Source organism: Haliotis asinina, chromosome 5 (genome assembly GCF_037392515.1).
Source record: "Haliotis asinina isolate JCU_RB_2024 chromosome 5, JCU_Hal_asi_v2, whole genome shotgun sequence".
Lineage (NCBI taxonomy): Eukaryota > Metazoa > Mollusca > Gastropoda > Lepetellida > Haliotidae > Haliotis > Haliotis asinina.
In genome coordinates, this window is record NC_090284.1 from 14,884,781 (window position 1) to 14,906,959 (window position 22,179).

A 22,179-nucleotide genomic window follows, 5' to 3' on the forward strand; every position below is an offset into this window, starting at 1 on the left:
TCATCGGATTCATGGTTACAAAGCAATATCCTGAAATATTTTCCGTGCCAACTTTTACACATACCGTCATGAAAACAAAAACAAGTTGAGGAAATCTGGTCCCGTTGATGCAAATTTCGACATCTCGCTGTTATTGTGTCGTCCTAGATCGACACACATGTAACATTGTTAAGTATGTGACAGCATCGAAAGTAGCTGCTTAAAAGTACCAGGTTTTGACTGGAAACTCACTAAAACCATTTTATATTTTGAAACTGTCGACAGTGTTCACCATCAGCTGGTCTGTTGGGCAGTGTTGCTTATGTCACAGTGATCAGGTAAATGCTCCAGAAAAGGCGCTTCTTCTTATTTCTCAACAGGCATCATAACATTTCTTAAAACATTGTGTCTTGACAATCATTTACTTATGAATATGATGAATTTAATTCCATGTTCCCCTTCGCATTCGATATTTGCTTACTTTAAAAAATTCTTTTATGGCCTATATGTTTGTCAACACATCACCAATGTGGTTTGGATAACTTTTGAAATTCATTCCACATGAAAATGACCCATTTCCGTTCTACATGACTTAATTCTTCAAGAGTATTCCTGCAAGTGCAAATGCTAGAAGATCATTTGCATATTTTCCTGGTTCATATGAATAAACTCATAATCTTATTCCAGCCAAGGTCAAGCACCTTGGTATTGTGCGAAGTCGTCTAGTTTTATGCTGGACTACATATTTTCCGTGCTAGAAATATAATATAAAGTGATGTATTGTGTAGCTTCACTCTGCACACAGCAGCAAAATTGTATGGTACGTTTTAAGGTAGTAAAACAATATTTTGTTATATTATTGTCATCCTGTATCCAAATGAATGGAAGTTTCAAATGTTTTGGTTGAAACATGATAATATTATTGATGTGAATGAAATCTATAGATAATTTTTAATAATGAAAAATTATTTACGTTAGTTACTTGTCTTAGTAAACATTTGGCAGTGTTGTTTGCTTGTATCGCTTGCCATAGTATGGAAATAACAATACCACGATAATATAGAGTTACGCCAATTTCCGAGACAGATGAAGCAATCAAGATTGCTGTGCTCATGTTCAGGCCTCCCAAAGTAATTGAAGGAATTACAGCAAATTTGAAGGAATTGCATCTCAAATGTAAACAAACGTAGCCCAATCGCGAAACAAATGCAGCGATATCGGTAGTTTAGCGGTAATAAAAGGAACACATCGCCCCTATTGGAAGCAATGTCAGTAATACTGGAAACACGCTCGGCCGTCTTCGGAGATTTTTCGGTCGCGAGCGGAAACTCACGCAGCAAAACATTCCGTCGTTGGAAGGAGCACCTGTCTTGGTGAGTTTTGTTTTTAGTTCCTACTATTACATTTTTATACTTATCCATCTTTGACCACTCATGTTGCATTCGTTTAGGTATGAGGTGGTGTTGGAGCAAATTAGCTTATGTTTTTAAGAAAAGATTGTCACTGCAGAAGAGTGTCACAAGTCATGCCCCTGAAGATTGTTTACACCTGAAATTCGAAGTCGTGCCGATGATTACAAACATCATGAACGTGCGCCACAAAGAAGTTTATGCACCAAAATTTTTCTTCCTATGAAGTGCGACTGACAAATTTAAACACATTTTACAAAAAATTGATATTATATCTAGCGCACGTTCATAATCATCGGCACGACTTCAGTGTTCAGATGTAAACAACCTCCAGGGGCATGACTCGTGACACTCTTCTGCAGTGACAATCTTTTCCTAAAAACATAAGCTATTGCCCCGACAAAACCTCATACCTAAACGCATTCAACAGGGGTGGTCAAAGATGGATAAGTATAAAAATGTAATAGTAGGAACTAAAAACAAAACTCACCGAGACGGGTGCTTCTTCCAACGGCGGAATGTTTTGCTGCGTGAGTTTCCGCTTGTGACTGAAAAATCTCCGAAGATGGCCGAGCGTGTTTCCAGTATTACTGACATTGCTTCCGATAGGGGCGATGTGTTCCTGTTATTACCGCTAAACTACTGATATCGCTGCATTTGTTTCGCGAGTGGGCTGCGTTTGTTTACATTTGAGATGCAATTCCTTCAAATTTGCTGTAATTCCTTCAATTACTTTTGGGGGCCTGATGTTGAATGAGTTGTGATTATATGGCACATTTGTGATAGAAAATATATATAAACTGAAAATATATATAAAATTTCAAATGTCAGTAGTCGTTCATAATCCTTGTGGCGACAACATTAACTACCACAATAATAGAGGGTCCCATGATATATTCATCTATTTCACACGAAAGTATCAAGTGTTTCCTATATAAATAGCATTGATGACATTTTATTGGTGAAACTGTTGCTGGGTATTCTGTATGGGTTTTCAACAATGAGCCATACTTTTTGCTCCACATTGCAAGAAAGTGTTGTGATTATGTGGATTCCTATTTATATATACGGCCTGTCACTAGCAGATGACTGACCTTACTGAATTTATGCTTCTTATTTTTGCTTTTTATGTAAATGAACTTGCAGACTGCCATAGTCAATATAACTTCTCACGACATCTACCCTACTGATAAAACTTATTGTACACTCCAATCAGGCACATACTCCCCCATTATAGTCAAAATCACCAGATCATCAAATTCAGCTCGCTTTTGGATACAAGAAGTGATGCATTAAAGGCACAATTTCACGCGTTCTGGGACAATGTAACAGTGTATGTTATATGTATTGCAACATATGCTCTCAGTTTAGCTTCCTATTGATTATTATCCCTTACGACTTGTGTGAAATTGATAACTGAAACTTTGAGGTGAACAGCTGTAAAATAGTTGTGAAGCCTGTGTACCTACGAGGACTGAAATCTGGTGGTTTGTTATCATTCACTGAAAATGCTGATTGCGAAACTGTCATGTAACATTGTTCTGTTTCCAATCTTCGTGAGTGGTGCGCGATTCTGGGCCCCACCGTTGACTTGAGAGGTTCTCTCCGTATATTGAGAGAATGGCTCAGATGAACTTATAGTATCAGAAGTTGTGCAAGAGACCAACAAGTTCTTCCAGGACATTGTAAACTAATGTTGTGCTTAGACCAGCAACTAGGAAATATTTGAGGACCTTTGTTTGTGAAAAACTATACCCAAAAATAAAAGGACTTGAACGCCAAACTGGACTTATCCTTGAGTATACTGTCTAGCTACATCATCCCCAGACAAAGAGTGGAGGAAATACAGATTGCCTAGGGAGAAGGGTATAACACCCCGACACCCTCAGGTAACACTATATTGCCAAGTCCATTGTTAAGTCATGGTCGCTACTGCTTTGTTTATATTTTTTATGAACTCTTCCATGTATTCCCGAATTTATCTGTTTGACCATGTCAACCAACATCACGCAATGACTCACAAACATTGTAGTTTTATGGGTCCTTGCAGGAAGTCATCCTCAATAATCTCCAGGTTATACATGTCGATAAATCTTCACTGTACCCTGGATGCATCTATAGCATAATTTTATAACCTCCATTTGCTAGCTCTGCATTCTCACAGTAGCCAATCAGCTAAGCCGCCATTACAACTGAACTTGCCATTATCAACAAAGATACTGGTAGCAGCTGCTAAGGTTTGTTTGCAGTGTAACTCAGATTGTTAGGGAAATCATGCAGACAAACTGACAGGTCCGAAACTTTAAAAAAGTGTATGCAAGAACTCCTACTTCTTTCAGAGTACATCTGCATCATTTGTGTCGCCAAGTTTGATTGGTTAGATAATTTAAGCAGCAAAAGTGAGTTGTGATTGGTATGCCCAGCTTCCCAGCATAGACACCTGACTGGGTGAAAAGCCAGCCACTGGAGGTAATGAGATCATCGGGTCAAGCCGTAGATGCATCCAGGATTATTGTGGAGATTCATCGTAACATATACCTTGGAGATCATCGAGGATGGCAGGCAAAATAAGGATTCTGGAAAGTAACAGTGTGTTTTGATAATTCTTAACAGCCTGGAATGAATTGTTCACATGGACTGGTGGCTGAAATGATGCCCGTAACTGCTTGGAAAGAAACAACCAAACACTTGTATTGTTGGTACAATGAATAAAATTGTGTGTGTCTCAGTGTATGTTTTACTGTGCCCATTCTCCACATTTGTGAATGCTAGAGGCATATTTGCATGCCATGTTAAACCCTGCAATGGTGTATCTATAAGGCATCATGATCAAGACTTAACCCAACAAGCTTAATTGAATATGAACTTTTCACCTTTCAGTTCATGCTGTGAAAACCACTTTTGACTGTATGAAGATGTCTAACAGAGGAGTGCTGAGTTTGCGCTTTAACCAGGACTATGGTATGGCCATGATGATCACAAGTCATTACTTAATGTCATATTTACATGACATACAGCATTTCAGTTGGTTGAAAAGTTGATGACATGGTCATAAAACATGTTCAGAAACATGAATGAACAGAAATTTTGAGTGATGATGTATGTGTGTTTTTATCAAGACTGTCATACATTTAGGTATTTCCAAGTTTAGAGTAAAACCCAGTCATGTTTAAAGATAAAAACTTTGTTTATGCTCGTTTGTAATCTTTAGTTTAAACTTGCCCCTGTTCATCCAGCAGAAAATGGGCACCTGGTGGGAGAAGTCATGTGACTATGTTAATGCCAGAAATGCTTGGAATGGTTTTTTGGTAATTATTTTGATAATGGCTGATATTTCAGGTTCAAAACTCATATATAGTCATTTATACTACCTCGACCTATGAACAATCACTATGTACCTTTCCCTAATCATAATGATTTCTCATAAAATCTGAAAAATGGTAGAAACATTACTAAGAAGCAAACTATACTGTGACCCACCTGGCAGGCAGAGTGAGTGATAACATTCATCTGAAGCATGGGCAGTGCATGTCTGGGACCGTTTCAAAATGTCAAGTGTCAGTATTTCTGCTGGTTGAGGACTCTAGCGACTCTGCTGATCTTAATGCTGTCCCGCAGACAGCATTCATCCTTGGTTTTGAGAACACGGTCTTCAGCTTTTTACCACACCACTGGGGTAATTCTCACAAAAACAAAAACATACACAAGCTCTTTAACATCCTAAAGCTTGAATTTGGAATTGTGGTGAGTAATAAAATTCTTGCAGTTACCCCTGCTGGATGGGATTTAGCTCACACTGCCGTACTGGTGTGCGCAGAACTATGTGGCCTTGTTTTGCAGCTAGTTCTGATCATGATATGATATGATATAGGATATTTATATAGCGCACTAGTGCATGCTCAAGGCGCTGGTGTTTTTCCCTCAATCACTGGATGTCAATCTCAACAACTCATTGTATTTCAATTTCAACTCCCTGAGGATTATACAACTCTTGCTGCCACTTGGCGCACCAAGTTTATTGAGGTTCTCTCATCCTAACGAGGTACCCATTCATAGCTGGGTGGACTGGGACACATAGTCACAGTACTTTGTCCAAGTGCACTACATGTTGCTGTACCCCCAACTAGGTGTTTGCACATATTCATGTGGCCACCACAGAGTTGTGTACTGTACACTAGGGATTGTGACAACACTGAAAGAGTCTGCACACAAAGTTGACTCCAAGGTTTTTCCACCTGGTCTCAGGTGGGTATGATCCTGATTACCTGTAAGACACGCTACAGGAAGTGAGAAAATCCTGCAACCAAACCTTGATTTTGGTCATGGTGGGTGTGATGGTACCAGGCACACGCAGGTTATGGAAACACTTGGTTTGTTAAGCTGCAGTAGAAACTGATCTTTGCACCAATCTAAAAATACTTGCCCATTCATTTGGCTGTGGTAGTCACCATCAGAATTTTTGGCCTCAAATTCAAAGTCACAACCCCTAGACAGTCCCTTTCTATGGGTACCTATATGCAAGATGATCAGGTGTCTACTTTGCCTGATGATATCAAAGCTATCCAATTTATGTTCCTAACCTGGTTTTCATTTTAACACAACCCCTGAGGTAATTGATTTGTTTACGACTTTGTACACCTGACTATATGTCCGATTAAGGGCTTTACACATTCTATCATAATCCCAGTCATAGCTGATGAAAGGATTAAATTAATTATTAATCATTATATTGAACTGAGTGTTCTGTGTCTTGTTTCTGATGCAGTACGCTGTGACATGTAAACATCTTCTGAAATGTGAATATTTCTGATGCTGTAACATTTAAACACATATTTCTGTCTTCATTTAAATACTCTGAAGTGTAAACATGTGTCTGTGACTTGTTTCTGATGCTCTAAAGGCTCATCTGTGTTTTGTTTTAAAGTATGAGTGCATGTCTGTTTCTTGTTTTAAATACTGCAGAGTCTTGGCTCCATGTTTCTGTGATGTCTAAACATGCACTCATCTGTGCCTTACAGGCTGCTTCACATGTGCCACAGAGTCAGGTCTCCGCATTTATAATGTGGATCCTCTCACCCAGAAGCTGTCCCAAGGTAGGTATGCATGGCAACCCAATCATCACAATAAAGAATCTGATTAGAGGATCGCTGTGAAAACCCACACAAGTTGTTAGACTTGATAGTGTGTATTGTGATGTCATAAAGAGATGGTACTTGCTGGTCTCACCAGCTGCGTGTCTATGTTTTATCAGTCCATTCTGCTGCTTTCATCTTGCGCCCATTTGTAACTGATAAACCATCAAAAGCCCTAGTCAACTCATTTAGAAAGTCATTACCAAAAACATTTTGCTATCTGATTGGATAAGAAGAAAGAACAACTACCAAACTGCCAACTTTGCTCAGTACAGTGGGGTTTGAGTACGATGAAAACAAAATCTATTGCCAAGATCTATAATACAACTTTGTTTATGGTAACTTTAAACAACACTCTTTGTGTACACAAGATAAGAACAGAAATTAAAATGTTTGTGAAAAACAATGCTGAGATTTCTAAATGCATCAGACTCTGATATTAACAAGAAAACGCAGGTTAGCTGCTATCATATTAATACTTTTTCAAGGTAGGTTACCATGGTTACATATAGGCAGTTTACGTATATTGTTATGAGTTGACCCAATATTGAAACAAAATATGCTAACTAAGTTTGGATGGGCAGGCAATTTACACTGTCAATGCATAGATTTGGCTTCTTGACCAGTCTTTGTCATCATGTCTGATCAATACGTATATCTGGTAATACTTGACTAACCACTAGATTTAATTTGAAAATAATCCCAGTTGAACAACTCTGCTGTAATCAGTTATGTACAGAGTTGTTTTTGCATTTAATGCTTTCTCAGATCACTTCTTGTTTCTGTAAAGGAGAATGTCTGTTGGAATGAAAGCTGTGAAAGATTGGGATGTTCTGTTCCAGGGGTGGAATGTGTGGGCAGTGTGGCTATGGCCGAGATGCTGTTCCGGACAAATATCCTGGCTCTTGTTGGTGGCGGAAGTCTTCCAAAATTTGATGAAAAAGCAGGTTAGTGACTTTTTAGTTAACAGTGTTGTTGGGGATTGGCTGGCTTGCTGATGACATTGTGAGTAGTAGCCATGAATTTTCCCTTGTTTGCCCATATCAGTATGGTGGAACAGTCATGTCTTATTGAAGCCCTACAATTGTTAATAAGTGTACTTAGCACTGTTTTATTTAATGAGATGTGAAAGAATTGATTTTTCCCTTATTTACACAGATTAACATGGCAGAACAATTAAATTCATAAAACCCTGCAGTTGTTATCAAGTGTACCCAGCAATGTTTTAATAAGTGAAATGTGATAGAAATGAATTCTGGAATGTCCTATAATTGTCAACAAATGAACGTAGCACTGTTTTACTCGAATGAAATGTGATAGAATTAAAGGGAATGTGAAACTAAAGTTTGAAGCACATTTTGCCCTGACTTTTTAAATTTTAGCTTATGAAATAGTTAAATACCTGTGCCATTTTTTTGTATACTAGAACATGACCTGTTATATGATGTGATAAAATATTGTGAAAAGGTCTTACAGTGCTTCACATGTAAAATGATTGGTTGATGACATTTTATCGATTTTCTTTGTATACCACCAATTCTGGTGTGTGAGTTGAAAACATATACCTTGCTGACATGGCAACAGACATGTTGCTCATCTCTGGAACCCGAACTGAAGCTCCTTACAGTGAAGCGGTGTTGTACAGAGTTTGTTATCCTATGTGATATGCCTCCAACTTCTTATGAAATCATGCATGTCCCTTGACAGGCCTGTAATGAATACATGTACTGCTCTTTAAGACGTTTTGGGATTACGTAACTTTAGAATTACAAGTGAAACAGGAAATACCAGGAAGATGCTTGTTATTTTTCATTGTTTTTCAACAGAAAGGTAGTTATGATCCTTTTGCTCATGCGTTGATGTTAGAAACAGTGTAGATCTTTATTGCTAATGGAATGGTGTTTTGCTACAACTATATGTGTGTGTTTCTGTCAGTACTTGTCTGGGATGAGTCACAGAAAGATCCAGAACAGAAGATCCTAATGGATATCACCTTTGCCCAGCCTGTTGTTGCAGTCCGCTTACAGAGAGACAGGTAGGTTGTTGCAGTAGTTTTTTTAAATCTGCAAGTTTGACTGTTATACTGTGGAGACTCTCCCATTAGGATAGAATTAGTGTTTGATGACTAGTTTTCTGTTCTGTGACTGTTATGTTCTGTCTCGACCAGGCTTATCGTTGTTCTGAGGAACCAAGTCCATGTGTTCTCGTTTCCAAACAACCCACAGAAACTCTGCAGCTTTGACACTAGGGACAACCCCAGAGGTAAGCAAAGTCTTATTTGTGTCTGTCCTTGAAGTTTGACAAATTCTTCAAATTCATGAAATATTTTTGCAGTTAATACAGCCATCATGTTTGTTCATGTTTGTCGCAATCGTCTCATTTCCATGTCATAAGTTGAAGAACTGGAAGTTGTTGTTGAAAGTCAGTTACAAGCAGGTTGTTTGATGCTGGTGTTGTCTCCATTTACTTGACATCTGCTTGACGTGTTGTGACGAGTCCTTCTCTGTGATTGTATGATTGTGTGATTGCCCCGTACAAGGTCATGTAGTGCTTGTATATGTTTGTGTTCAGGATTGGTGGAAGTGAGTCCCTTCGGTCGGACACTGGTGTTCCCGGGCCACAAGTGTGGTAGCGTGCAGGTAGTGGTAAGTAGACCTTCACTTGACATGTGATCCATCATGATCCAACTTAGAACTGACCTTCAGCCACCCTTGCTTGTTGTAAGAGGTGAGTAACATAATCAGGTAGTCAAGGCTTGCTGACTTGTCAATGCATGCCATCATGTCCCATTTGATCTGATCAGTGAGTATTGTTGGACTGACAGAGGTGACTTCCATCTAAACTGATGCAGTGGGACTGTTTTTTAGCCATGGAAGTCAGATAACATCTGTTTTGTGCATGAACATTTAAAAAATACGATGTATGCTGAGCACTCCTTCATCTGAGCTTTTGTGTGGATTCTGTTGGATTTTGCAATTATAAGAAACAGGGCCCAGGACAATGCCCAGTTTAAAAGTTGGAATGTGTCTGGAATTGTTATATTGCCTTTCTATTAGTATTAAAAGAAGCTGAATTGGCTGAATTGAAAAGCATCATAAAGTGTTGTTTTGCAGACAAATAAAGTAGTTTTTGGTTTGATTAATGGTCATCCTGATCCTTTCGCCATGCGTCAGTGTTGGGGGCTCAGATGTTCATCTTTGGTGAAACCCACAAGCAGTGTTATAGTACTGGGAATCCTAGAAACGTAACTGAGGTGAAGCAGGATTTAAATATCATAGATTTTTTAAGTATTAGGTGTCAGATGTGCCTAAGGAAACCCTAAAGGCTAAACAGCAAATTATTGTGTGTTAGATGACTGGGTCATCTGTACCCCCTGTGAGTTGTATGATGAAATGAGAGCAAAGAAATCAGTGTCATGGCACATTTGATGCTAGTAGTCAAGTATGGAAATGATGAACTAACTGTTATGATTGCACAGCGAAGTCTTGATCTGTGTCTATTAATTGATGTGAAGAGTTGAGTCCCTTAGTTGTGCCTGGATCTTATAACCTTGATTTGCTCTGTTTTTAGGGACCGTTCTAGGGGATGCTGATGCTTTTTATGAAGATGCATGTATGATGTCAATGACATTCCCCCAACCTTCCCCTAATTTTGTGTATAATATGTGTAGCCCACTGCTTGTCATGTGCAAGATAAGATCAAAGTGTCTCCCACTAGTTTTCCCATAATTTTCAAAAAATTATCTGTACAAACTTGCTGACCCCTCCAGTTCATGTGTACAAAACAAAATGGGTGACCCCCCTTAATATCATCCCCCAATCTCCCCACACCAGCCCTAAATAATGAACAGTCCTTTGAATATGATCTTAATTTTTCAGCTAAACAGACATGCTCATGGTATAAATCAGATTTATTTATCTTCACATATGATGCAGACATATCATGATTTAACTGATATCCCACTCAAAGTGGCATGAATCTGACTTCACTCAGATACTGTTCTGTGTCTAGGACCTTGAGATGACGCAGCCGGAACACACTGTGTCTCCTGTCACCATCAATACCCACCAGAGTGAGCTGGCCTGTCTGGCACTGGACCAGAAGGGGAAGCTCCTTGCAACAGCATCACGGAAGGTCGGCATACATACTTGGTGAATTCACTTGTTTCAGGACTTATCTTGGACAGGGATATTTGTTTTTGTGTTCACAGATTTGTAGTGAGCAATGCTTGTAAATAGTGGCGAAGAAATGAAAATAATGTAGGTTTCTGCGACTGGTTTTTGATTTTCAAAACACATATCCGACTTTATCTTACCTCACACTTACATGTCGTTTCCTGATTTGCTGAGCCAATCAATGCACCCCGCTTACTAAGCAAGTAACATTTCCTGTGTAACCCACTGGAAATGCTGAACTTTGGGAATTCATTTGGTACTTCTTGTAAGTAGTGTTTGTTTTGTTGCCTAACTCTGGTACTCTGGTACCGTGCTTGAAACAGTTTAAAATTAACATTGAGGTGTTTGGGCTCAGGGAACATTAATAATCATAAGGGGTGCCCTTCGTAACCAGTGAATGACTTATATTGTTTGTACGTGTGTGTGCTCTTGTTATTTCATTTTTTAACAGTGTATGCTGCAATTTTTCTATTCAACAAAGGGACATTCCTTTCACAGTTTGTTTGATCATGACAACTGTTCCATTATTATCAGAGGCCCAAAACAACATGTTGTCAAAGGGTTGCAAATGATTAAAGAGGATGTGATTTGTTGTTCAAAATGTCACCAGCAGTTTGTTTGTGACAGCATTCCAAAACAGCCAATGTCTCAATTTGAGGAAATGTTTTTATAGATTTTTCTTTCAAGACGTACTGGGTAATATTAAGACTAATCTACTAATGCCTTGAAATTACAGATTATCTCTTCTTGTTAAACTGATGTGGAAAGTTGCCTGTGAGGACAGAGTCTAAAAATCCTAGTAACTTATAGCCGTATTGTGACTGTGAAATATTATATCAATGTTTATGTTTTATCAAAACAAATAATCTCTTGATGTTATTTTACTTGTCTTTGGAATATGTATTCAGGGAACCCTGATCCGAGTATTTGACGTAGCTACCAAGAAGCTTGTGGTTGAGCTGCGGCGAGGTGCGGACCCAGCTGTCCTGTACTGGTTAGTTGGTGTCTGGAGATTAAAGCCTTAGTTTACATAATGATTCAGATGTAAAATATTTGCCAGTTCCTCAGAAATGTGACAATATAACAAAAATGCTTGCGTGTTAAAAAGTTTCATGTTTATTGGATGAAATAATTGAAAATAAGTTTGAAGAAAGCGTATTTCAGTGAGTCAGTGATTCAGTGATTTACTACTTTTCATGTTTTGCTTGGACTTATCTTATGGTGTTATTATTGAAGTTTGAATGAACGTGATATATTGAAAAACAGACTTGACATATAGGAAAATAAGACCTTTATATATCTGTTGACAGTCACTGTAATCATAATGATACTTTAATATTTGTATGTATGCTTTCAGCATCTCCTTCAGCGCTGACTCAGCGTTCCTATGTGCTTCAAGTGACAAGGGAACTGTACATATATTTGCTGTGAAAGACACAAAACTCAACAGGACATCAACGTGAGTACAAGATCTGTTCTGTATGTAACTCAACATAGAATGAATATCATAACAGGAAAGGGAATACCATTATACCGTAATCAGAGAAATCATTAACTGATCCATAGTTTGCTGATGGATGAATGAATAATACTGGGAGTGATGGCAAACAAGCAGGGGCCCAGATGTCTCTTAGCTTTCATGTGAGAATCTGAATGTGGGTTTGAATCCCAAATTTGTTACAGTCCATGGCCTGTCAACACCATGTCTATGCATGCCTATGATTTGACTGAAGACAATTCTGAAGCTTTAGATGAGTTTTAGCTGGAAAAGGTGTTTCATGATTTTTAAGATGTAGGAAAGAATGTCCTTGTACTACAAGACGTTCTAGTTGTATTCATGACTTCACACAATAGTTGACTTGAGTTCTGGTCACATTGCATAAGCGGATCCAAAGCGGAGATGGGAGGGGAGAGAGGTTGGTGCATGCACGCACACATACCTCTCTTTGTCTTAAAAGTATATGAAATGACCATTCAAACTCTTTTGAAAAGGAACTGTGCACCCCCCTTAAGCTGTGTCCACCTGATCTTGGAAGATCAGTAAACTTGGCTGTCTAGTTTTAGAGCTGCCAATTCAAATCATATTTTAATTTTGACTCCAGTGAACTTGTTGCAATAACCAGATGTAAAGGTATTTGTCATAATTGACATATCATACACTGTGTAATCACAAATCTGGGCCATATTCCCTTGCAGTAGTAAGTCTGAGAGGAAATAAAAAAGTAAAAAAAACCCATGAGTCCCTCCTAAACATAGGTTGGTAGTCTCAGACTGCTTGAGATTCATTTCTGTTTCAGATTCAAGAAGATGGGCTTCCTTGGCCCCTATGTTGAATCTCAATGGGGTTTGGCCAGTTTCACTGTAGCTGCGGAGTGTGCCTGTATCTGCGCCTTTGGTTCCTCCAGTTCTGTGATAGGTCAGTGTGAAATCACTTGTTCAGACAGTCAGACTCACTTACTTTTCATTGTGTCATTCATTATTCTTTTTCAGAAGAAGTCCTCCTTGGGGTACATATATAGCATTAAAATGTCCATTTTAAAATGCCTACGACAGTTGTAACAATATTGAATAAATATTTTACAAAACAAAAAACTCGTTTTGTCTTGTGAGACCACCCCTACAGGGCCCCTACCTGGGCCCCTTGACAGCCAAGAGCAGGTAACTCCCGCCGCGAACCTCGCACCTCACTTTTCATACTGTCGTCATAAGAGACAGACGTCCAGCACAAAGACACAAGTACTGTCAAAGCTTACGGATAACTATGAGTGAGAAGACTTCTAACTCTGTATGTATGGTTCCTTTTTTATGCACGGGCGCTATTAGGAATTCATAGGTTAGACCTTTTCATTCATGAAATGTTGTAACTTTACGTGGTGTCCGCGTCTTTCAGCCATGTGGCTGACAAGATGGCGGTCAGCATGTTCCGCATGGTTAATGTTTCCAGCCTTGTTAATTAGAAAATTAGGCGTGGATTCTATTGCTATGGGGTGATTATGGATTTTTCCTTCGCTTGCAATTAGTATAGTATCCTTTATGGCTTCTCTACATAAGCGCATTGGGGGCTATTCACACAGTTCAGTATAATAGCTGCTATTTTTTACAGATTAGATATCGCCTGTGCGTTTTATTTTTCTCTGTAAAAATTATGTGTGCTTAGTGGATTTACGGACCTTGCTACTACATAGCTTGGTTCTGTTTTTTCCAGTTTAAAGGATGCTCAACATGCAGCGCCATGCTGCCTCCCCAAGATTCACACACGTCCTGCCTCAGGTGCCTAGCTGAAGACGCACATGACGACCAGGGGTGTGCTATTTGCCAGGGGTTTTCACCCAGGGCCATAAAGACTAGGCACGCAGACCTTATATTCTATCGGTCTCTGATTCAGGCGGGGGGTGACATTTGGGCCCAGGAGCCACCCTCAAAAAAAGCTAAAGGGGAGAAAAAGAAGGGTTCTTCGGCAGGGGGGAAATCTTCCAAATCAGCAAAGTGTACAGTCGCCCCCCCCCCGGCGGTGGCTTCCACTTCATCCAGTGCACCTCCGTCTCAACCATCACAACCCTTAACCCTTGATATGCTAACTAATCTTTTACAGCAGCAAATGGCTTCGGTCCACACGCTCATTTCGGACGCGATGTCTGGTCTCCGTCAGGAGATCGGCGTCCGTCCGGATGGGGGTGTGGCTTCTAATATGGCGTCCCAAGGGGTCCCCAGCCAAACCTCTGGTATTGGTGTGGGGACACCCTTAGTGAGTGAACCGGTGCCGTTAGCAACTTCGGTAGCCGGTCACTCGGGGACGACCTCTCTCGGTCTTCCTAGGGAAGCGGGGCCGGCTATGCGTCACACGGACTCGGTCTCGGTCGGGTCCATGGCGTCGAGCCGCTCGGCTCTTCTCGAGCCTCTCTCACTCTCTGATGTTCCCTCGACCGATCCTCCGGAGCTGTCTCTCGAGTCAGAGACGTCGTTGCTGGAGGATCGCGTCGAGGAGATCATGGAGGAGGGGGAGGGTCGGGAGGGGCCTAGCGAAGCTTCTTTTTCGCTCGGCGCCTCCCTGAGGCAGGTACGGGAGCGTATAGCTACTGTCCTGCCTCAGGTGGTTGTGGCCACGGCGACGCCCGACCCCATGGAGTTTCGGCTCCCTGGGGAGGCATTCGCTCCGACGAAGGTGGCGGATACTCGGCTCCGCATCATCCCGTCAATTTTAGCCGATGTTATCAATCCCCTCCTGTCGGGATCCCGATCTCGCTTTGATTTACCGGAGCTTGATCGGAGATACCTGATGGGGGATCTCGGCATTTATAACCCCCCTGTGGTAGACGACTGCATTTATGCGTCGGTTGCCCTGGGGGGTTCATCTGGCAGCTCGCTTGCCTCGGCGAGGCAGGGTCGGAGGCTACCACCCTTTACTTCCAATGCGACTGCCCTCAAATCCGCCTATAGGTCTTTTGAGGAGCAGTACCGCAACGCTGCGCAATGTCTCAAAGTCACCATCCATGCTGCGTACACTTCGGTGTTACAGCGCCAGCTGGTGGACAGTGAGGGGGGCGAGGGGGAGGCTACCCCCTCGACCCTAGCGCAGCAGCTTACGGAGGTGCAGTCTCATTTGGCACGGGACTCGATTAGGTCCTCAGCGTGCCAGATGATGTCTGCGGTTATGGCCCTCCGTAGGCTGTGGCTCTCGGTGGCGCGGTATTCACCGGCCACGCAGCAGGCTCTTCTGGCGTTGCCTTACCGGATGGGTTCCACCCTGTTTCCGGGAGCGGCAACAGTAGTTCGGGAGGCCGCGGAGGCTGTTTCCACTTTTAAGGCTTCAAAACCCTTATTGGAGCAGCCGCATTCGTCTCGTGCGCGGCCCTCGACCCTTGCCTCGGTGTATCCTTCTGTGCCAACCAAGGACACTGCCAAATGGGCGCAGCCTTTGCAGGCGCGCAAGGGCAAGGGTAAAGGTAAGGGTAAGAGCAAGGCTGCCAGGCCCCAGTAGCTTTTTCAGAGGAAAGGGAAGTCGGCACCGACTTCCCAGTAGTCTCTCCTCTGGTGCCCTTCATGACCCCGAATCAAGCAGGCGGAGTACTGCCGACGTCGGGGATTCACTGCCTTCTACCACATGTCCCTGTGGGTGGCCGCCTTTCTCTCTTCCTGCCGGAATGGGAAAAGGTCACATCCAATCCCTGGGTCCTATCCACACTCAGGGATGGCCACTTACCACAGTGGAAGCGAGACCCACCTCTCTTTTCCGGAATCCGTTGCACGCCAGTGCTGGCTGTTCCAGAGAAAGCCGAGGTGCTCCGCGCCGAGGTCCAGTCATTACTGGTCAAGGCGGCCATCGAGGTGGTTCCGAGGGGACAGGAACAAGAGGGGTTTTATTCCACTTATTTCCTAGTTCCCAAAAAGGACGGAGGGTTCAGACCTATTCTAAATCTAAAAGGTCTGAACAAATTGTTGCAGGTCCCTTCATTCAAGATGGAGACACTGAGGTCGGTGATCTCATCTGTAGAAAGAGGCGATTGGCTTACGTCCATCGATCTCAAGGATGCATACCTGCACATTCCCATGCATCCCCAGTTCAGGAAGTACCTCCGGTTTTCCTTCGACGGGGTATGCTATCAGTTTCGGGTGCTTCCCTTCGGCATCGCTACGGCTCCGAGGGTGTTCACCAAGCTTATGCTAATCCCAGCGCAAGTGGCCAGGTCACAGGGCAGGTGTTGTCATCCGTACCTGGACGACTGGCTCCTTCGGGCACTTGCCGCTCACTTGAGTCGAGACGCGACGTTTGCAGTCATGTGTATTCTCACCAAGTTGGGTTGGATTATCAATCTACAGAAATCAGAACTCGTTCCCACACAGGATCTGATCTTCTTAGGCGCACGATTCGAGACAGCGCGAGGCTTGGTCTCCCTATCTCCGGATCGAATCTCCAAAGTTCAGAGAGTTGTTCTACAATTTCTCGAGTCCCCCTCGGCCACAGCTCGGACTTGGCTCCAGTTGCTAGGCAACATGGCGGCGGTTGAGGATGCGGCCCATTCAGTACGCCTTGGCTCGGATGTGGTCTCATTCCCAGAGCTGCGAGACAATGCTCCACGCTCCGGGGTGGTTACTTCCTCATTTGCGGTGGTGGACAGTGGTAGGGAATCTATCCAGGGGACTGCCCCTGGACGCTCCCTTACCAGATCTCTCAATTCAGACAGACGCCTCCCTCACGGGGTGGGGGGGTGTACTGGGCAGTCAGTCAGTCTCGGGCCTGTGGTCGCAGAACGAGACGCACCTGCACATCAATGTGCTAGAATTGAGAGCTGTCCGGCTGGTGTTCCGACATTTTCGGGAGATGGTCTGCGGCTGTGTGGTGCGTCTAGAGATGGACAACCAGACGGCAATGACCTATATCCTGAAACAGGGCGGTACGGTGTCTCCGTCTCTACTTCAGGAGGCGTGGCAGTTTCTACTCTGGTGCGACCAGTTCAACGTGCGGGTGTTTCCCGTGTATCTCGCGGGGGTGGACAATGTTCGAGCAGATGCGCTCTCTCGACGTGTTCTGGCTCCACACGAGTGGATGTTACATCGGGAGATATTCGAGACTATCTCCCGGTTGTTCGGGTCGTTCCAGGTGGATCTGTTTGCCTCTGGGGGGACGAACCAGATTCCGGTGTTTTGCTCTCGGATACCGGATCCGAGAGCCATCGCCCAGGACGCCTTCCAACTCGACTGGACGGACAGGGTATTGTGGGCGTTCCCACCTCTGCCACTGATTCCCAGGGTCCTCTCGCAGCTTGCCACCCAACCAGCTCGACTGTTAGTGCTTCTTGCCCCTCTTTGGTCGTCTCAAAGCTGAATCCCAGGATTCAATGGGTGGCTTGGCCACTGTCAGGGATCGCCTCCAGGCGAGCGGAATTCCTGCACCAGTTGCAGACACAATTTTGGCTTCGCGGAGGGATTCAACAAACGTTCAATATGAGGATAGATGGGCCTGTTATGTGCGCTGGTGTGTCGACAGGGGGATTCTTGATCCCTTTTCTTCAACTTTAGTTGAAGTTCTGGAATTTTTACAGTCCTGGCTAGAGAACGGCCTTGCCGCGTCTACTATCCGGGGCTATTCCACAGCTATTTCGGTTTTCCATATTCCTGTCGACGGTGCTCTCTTGGGGCAGCACCCTCTTATGCAGCGTTTTCTAGCAGGCGTGGATAGGATCCGTCCGACTATCCGGCGGATTAGTCCCCCGTGGGACTTGTCAATCGTTCTTGATTGGCTGTCCGGTCCTCTTTTTTACGAGCTATCGTCTCTTTCTCTCCAGCTGTTAACTTGGAAGGCTGCCTTTCTTGTGGCGGTAACATCCGGCAGGCGGGTTGGCGACATTCACGCTATGTCAGCAGATCCTGCTCTGACCGTCTTTCATAAAGACAGGGTCAGTATTAGGTTACCGGATTCTTACCGTCCTAAGATCGCAGGCGCTTTTCATGTTACAGCACCTATCGAGCTACCTACGCTCATGCAGCCTCCCTCGTCCGGTACCTCTCTTCGACGTGCTCACGTCTTAGATGTCCGTAAAACTCTCAGAGCTTATATCAAACGAACTGCTGATATCCGGAAGGATAAACAGTTGTTTTGCTGTTATGGCGGGGGGAGAGCTGGTCTGCCGGCGAACAAGCAAACCATTTCTAGGTGGCTTGTCTCTGCCATTTGTATGGCTTACACCCATAAGGGGTTAACTATACCCCAAGGGCTGAAAGCTCATTCGGTTAGGGCAGTGGCTACATCACAAGCTTATGCAGCGGCACTGCCCATTGAGGAGATCTGCTCAGCGGCTATTTGGAGCCGGCCGAGCACGTTCATCCGACACTATCAGTTGGACAAACACTCGAGGGAGCGTGCTCGGTTTGGTCAGACAGTTCTCTCCAGTGGGCAGGGTCGTGACCCTCCCTAGCTGAATGAGCTAATGACATCGAGATCATGTGTTCTTTACCTCTGGTGATGGGTCAGTAAATTCATTATGGTGGTGGATTTTATACTGGTGGTGGTTTTTGTATATATATTTATATATATATAACAAAAAAAAAAAAAAAAAAAGTACCAAGAAGACGATGGCACTTTCTTATAGCGTCGATATACGCTACTGTTATTATGCACTGTTGTTCCCGGCACTGTTCGCTGGTTTGGGGAATGTACCATACAGTGTAGAGTTTAGGGCGTGGACTCATGTCCATCAGTCCATTCATTGGCTATACCCCACATTGGCCACGCCCCCGCCTGATTGACATCAGCGGTCTCGGTGTTTGGGTAAGTGTTTCTGTTATCTCTCGCAGCTTCGGCAGTGTATGAGAGTGTGTGAAGGGTATATGTTAGCAGACAGAATGCCTCTCCCGACTCACGTTCGTTGGGAGTCTGTTTTATGCTATATATGTACCCCAAGGAGGACTTCTTCTGAAAAAGAATTATACAAACCTGTAGAGGTTATGAATTCTTTGAAGAATGTCCTCCTTGGGGTACGGCCACCCACCTCCCCACATTCTGTCTGACGAGTTCAGCATGAAAAGTGAGGTGCGAGGTTCGCGGCGGGAGTTACCTGCTCTTGGCTGTCAAGGGGCCCAGGTAGGGGCCCTGTAGGGGTGGTCTCACAAGACAAAACGAGTTTTTTGTTTTGTAAAATATTTATTCAATATTGTTACAACTGTCGTAGGCATTTTAAAATGGACATTTTAATGCTATATATGTACCCCAAGGAGGACATTCTTCAAAGAATTCATAACCTCTACAGGTTTGTATAAGTTTGTCTGGTTGTGATTGGCTTATTTACATAAATTTTAAACTTATCCTATCTCACGTTATGCATCTCTCTTCCTCACTTCGACCATGTGTGGAAACGTGCTGTCAGCTGTTAAAGTCAAATCAAATCTTCCCGGCCTCTGACCACCCGACCTCTGCCCCCGCCATACACACTTGTCAATTGCTCATGCAGCCGTCTCAACTGATCACGTGACGACTTGTCATTCTCTTTCTTGTCGCTCCACTGTGTGGATGTGTGTTGTCTCTGTGAAGATATATGTTGGAATTGTGAATAAACATGGGTGGATCTAAAGAGAAGGTATCTAAGAAATGTAAACGTTGCAGTTAATGTAACATGAACTTCTCAGCGGCAGACAATCACAAACTTATGTGTGGATTGCATAGGCATTTGTGTGGGGTCAAACAGATGTATGTATTGTGAAGGGTTAGACGATGAGGCGTTTTCTCTATAGGCAGGTAGCTAATAGACGGTCGTCTGATAGAGATCGTTGGTGAACAGAAGATGGGCAATCTAATGAAAGCTGAGGAAAGTACGACACAAATTAGTTGCTAGATGGTCATCTTCGAGATCAACAGATGAAGCTCTTTTGAATGAGGCCTCGGACTCATACCTGAGTGAGAATTTCAGACGATTGTTTTGTCCTAGTAATTTGGAGGCCTCGCGGGACGTGGGCGAAACGTCGTCGCCACCATGTATCATGGTTTTATCACAACCACAACCTTCATTGCGTCCGGCGTCTATTGTGACGATACCGCAGTATTCATCAATTCACTCATGAACTCTCTAGTGCGACTTGGTCTACCTCTCAAGGCCACGATGTGGTTGCAGATCAGCTGATTGAGTCCGATTCGGCAATTCACTTAAGTGGTAGGGGTGGAATTGATTTGGCCTTTTCCCAACCACTTCACGCGAACGCTTCGATTCACTCTGAAGTGATGCACTCTCAACAACAGCTTCGTTTGGATGTGGCGCTCACTCAAACGCTTATGATCAATTCGGCGATTCACTCTAAAGTGGCGCTTCCACAACAACAGGGCAGTCTCAGTTCAGTACTTCTTCAACCATATCGCTCCAGTGCGATGCTGTATTCTGAAGCGCAGCGCTCTTGACAGCAGTATGGGTTCGATGCGGCACTTACTCAGGTTGACTTCGGTTCGGTGTTTGATCACAGAGTGGTTATTTCCCATGTTGGTTTGAGTGCAGCGCTTAGTGCACATACAGTCAGCAGTGCGGTGGTTAGGAGTGTGCCCCTTGTGTCGATGGCTACTCCACATGTATTGACTGCAGCTGTCAGGGCACTGTTAGTAACTTGCTCTACTGGTTACTCAGGCGTGACTGTTTTGTTACATAGCGCTCCGCAGTTTACATCAACGCCTTTATTCAGACCTACTTTGCTTATCTCCTGGGCGCCGGTACCGGAGATGGTGACATCGCAACCCATGGATTTTGATGCGTTTGTGGTATGCGTAGTTCCGGCGATTCGGCAGCAAGTGTCTGGCGCTTTTGTTACAATACCCTCTTCTTTACAGATTCACAACTCAGTAGGTGTTCGTCGGTCTGTCACCCTGTCTTCCTCATCTCATGGCTTGGCGAGTTCAGATGTCAGCATCAATGTGGTAGACACACCATCTTTACTGGTATGGATTGCTGACAGTTTGCAATTACAGTGAAGTTCGCCAACCTTGGTCTGGTAGTTCACTTTTCAATGGGGCTATTAGAGAAGTGGCTAAAAGGGTCAGTCAAGATGCACATCTACAAGTTTCGGTTGAGCTTCTGAAGTATCAGAGATTACAGGTGGGGGAATCTATGCAACAGTGGCGGACGGCCTGTTATGAAACCACCAACGCAGACTTGAGCTCAGAGACTGGATCCTCTTTTCAGGGGAGAGGAAGCAGAGGTGCCAATCATCAGCGTCGCTCCTCTGGCACTCCGAGGCCATCAGGCATTTCCGAGCAGTCCTCCAACAGGAAGTCAGATAAGCAGTGACTGCATGACATCAGAGCAAGACTGGGTACTTCCGCCCCAGTCGTGCCTATCCAGTCTTCACAAGTAGGCGGAAGACTTGGAATTTATGCACCAAATTGGACCATTCTGGAAGACCCTTGTGTGTTAACCACTCTGTCCAAAGGTTTTCAACTCCCGGTTGTGGGAAATCCTCCCTTAACCCGAAAACCAGAACACAGAACATATCCAGTTCAGCAACTGGATGTCTTGTGAACCACAATAGATACGTCACTCCAGAAGTTTGCGATAGAGTCCCTGGGACCAGCTCCAGTCGATCCGGGATTTTATTCACTAATTTTTCTAGTCCCAAAGAAGGATTGGACAAGTTGAGGCTAATTTTCAACATGAAGGTATTCAACAAGAGCTATCTACAGGCTCCACCTCACTTCCGGATGGTGGCAGTAGCTCTTTTAAGAACAATCATCTCCAGGGGATTACATGGTCAGTCTCGATCTGCAGGATGCATATCTGCAGATCGCATATTTCTTCAGTTTATTTTTGATTTCACCCACTATCAGTGGCGGGTGGTCCTGTTTGGAATTTCTTCGGCCCCGTGGCTATTCACACGGGTCATGAAGCCAATCACCAGCTTTCTGCATCACAAGGGGATAGTCTTCGAAGCGTACATCGACTACTGCATTCAAGCTCAGGCTGATTCTGCTCTTCTCCTGCGTCACATGGAGTTCACGATGCAACTACTTCACCA

General features: G+C 43.6%; 1 protein-coding gene across 1 annotated transcript in view; it reads left to right on the plus strand.

The window, feature by feature from the left end:
- The first annotated feature begins 55 nt into the window (after positions 1 to 55).
- The window catches only part of LOC137284322 (WD repeat domain phosphoinositide-interacting protein 4-like), a 28,660-nt gene continuing 6,536 nt past the window's right edge, over positions 56 to 22,179 (plus strand). The window contains exons 1-11 of the mRNA XM_067816088.1: positions 56 to 317; positions 4,269 to 4,349; positions 6,407 to 6,481; positions 7,363 to 7,467; positions 8,456 to 8,555; positions 8,688 to 8,782; positions 9,092 to 9,165; positions 10,532 to 10,654; positions 11,604 to 11,689; positions 12,053 to 12,154; positions 12,993 to 13,111. Coding sequence (XP_067672189.1) covers positions 4,298 to 4,349; positions 6,407 to 6,481; positions 7,363 to 7,467; positions 8,456 to 8,555; positions 8,688 to 8,782; positions 9,092 to 9,165; positions 10,532 to 10,654; positions 11,604 to 11,689; positions 12,053 to 12,154; positions 12,993 to 13,111 — 931 coding nt within the window. The 5' untranslated portion in view covers positions 56 to 317; positions 4,269 to 4,297. The remainder of the gene's footprint in view (positions 318 to 4,268; positions 4,350 to 6,406; positions 6,482 to 7,362; positions 7,468 to 8,455; positions 8,556 to 8,687; positions 8,783 to 9,091; positions 9,166 to 10,531; positions 10,655 to 11,603; positions 11,690 to 12,052; positions 12,155 to 12,992; positions 13,112 to 22,179) is intronic.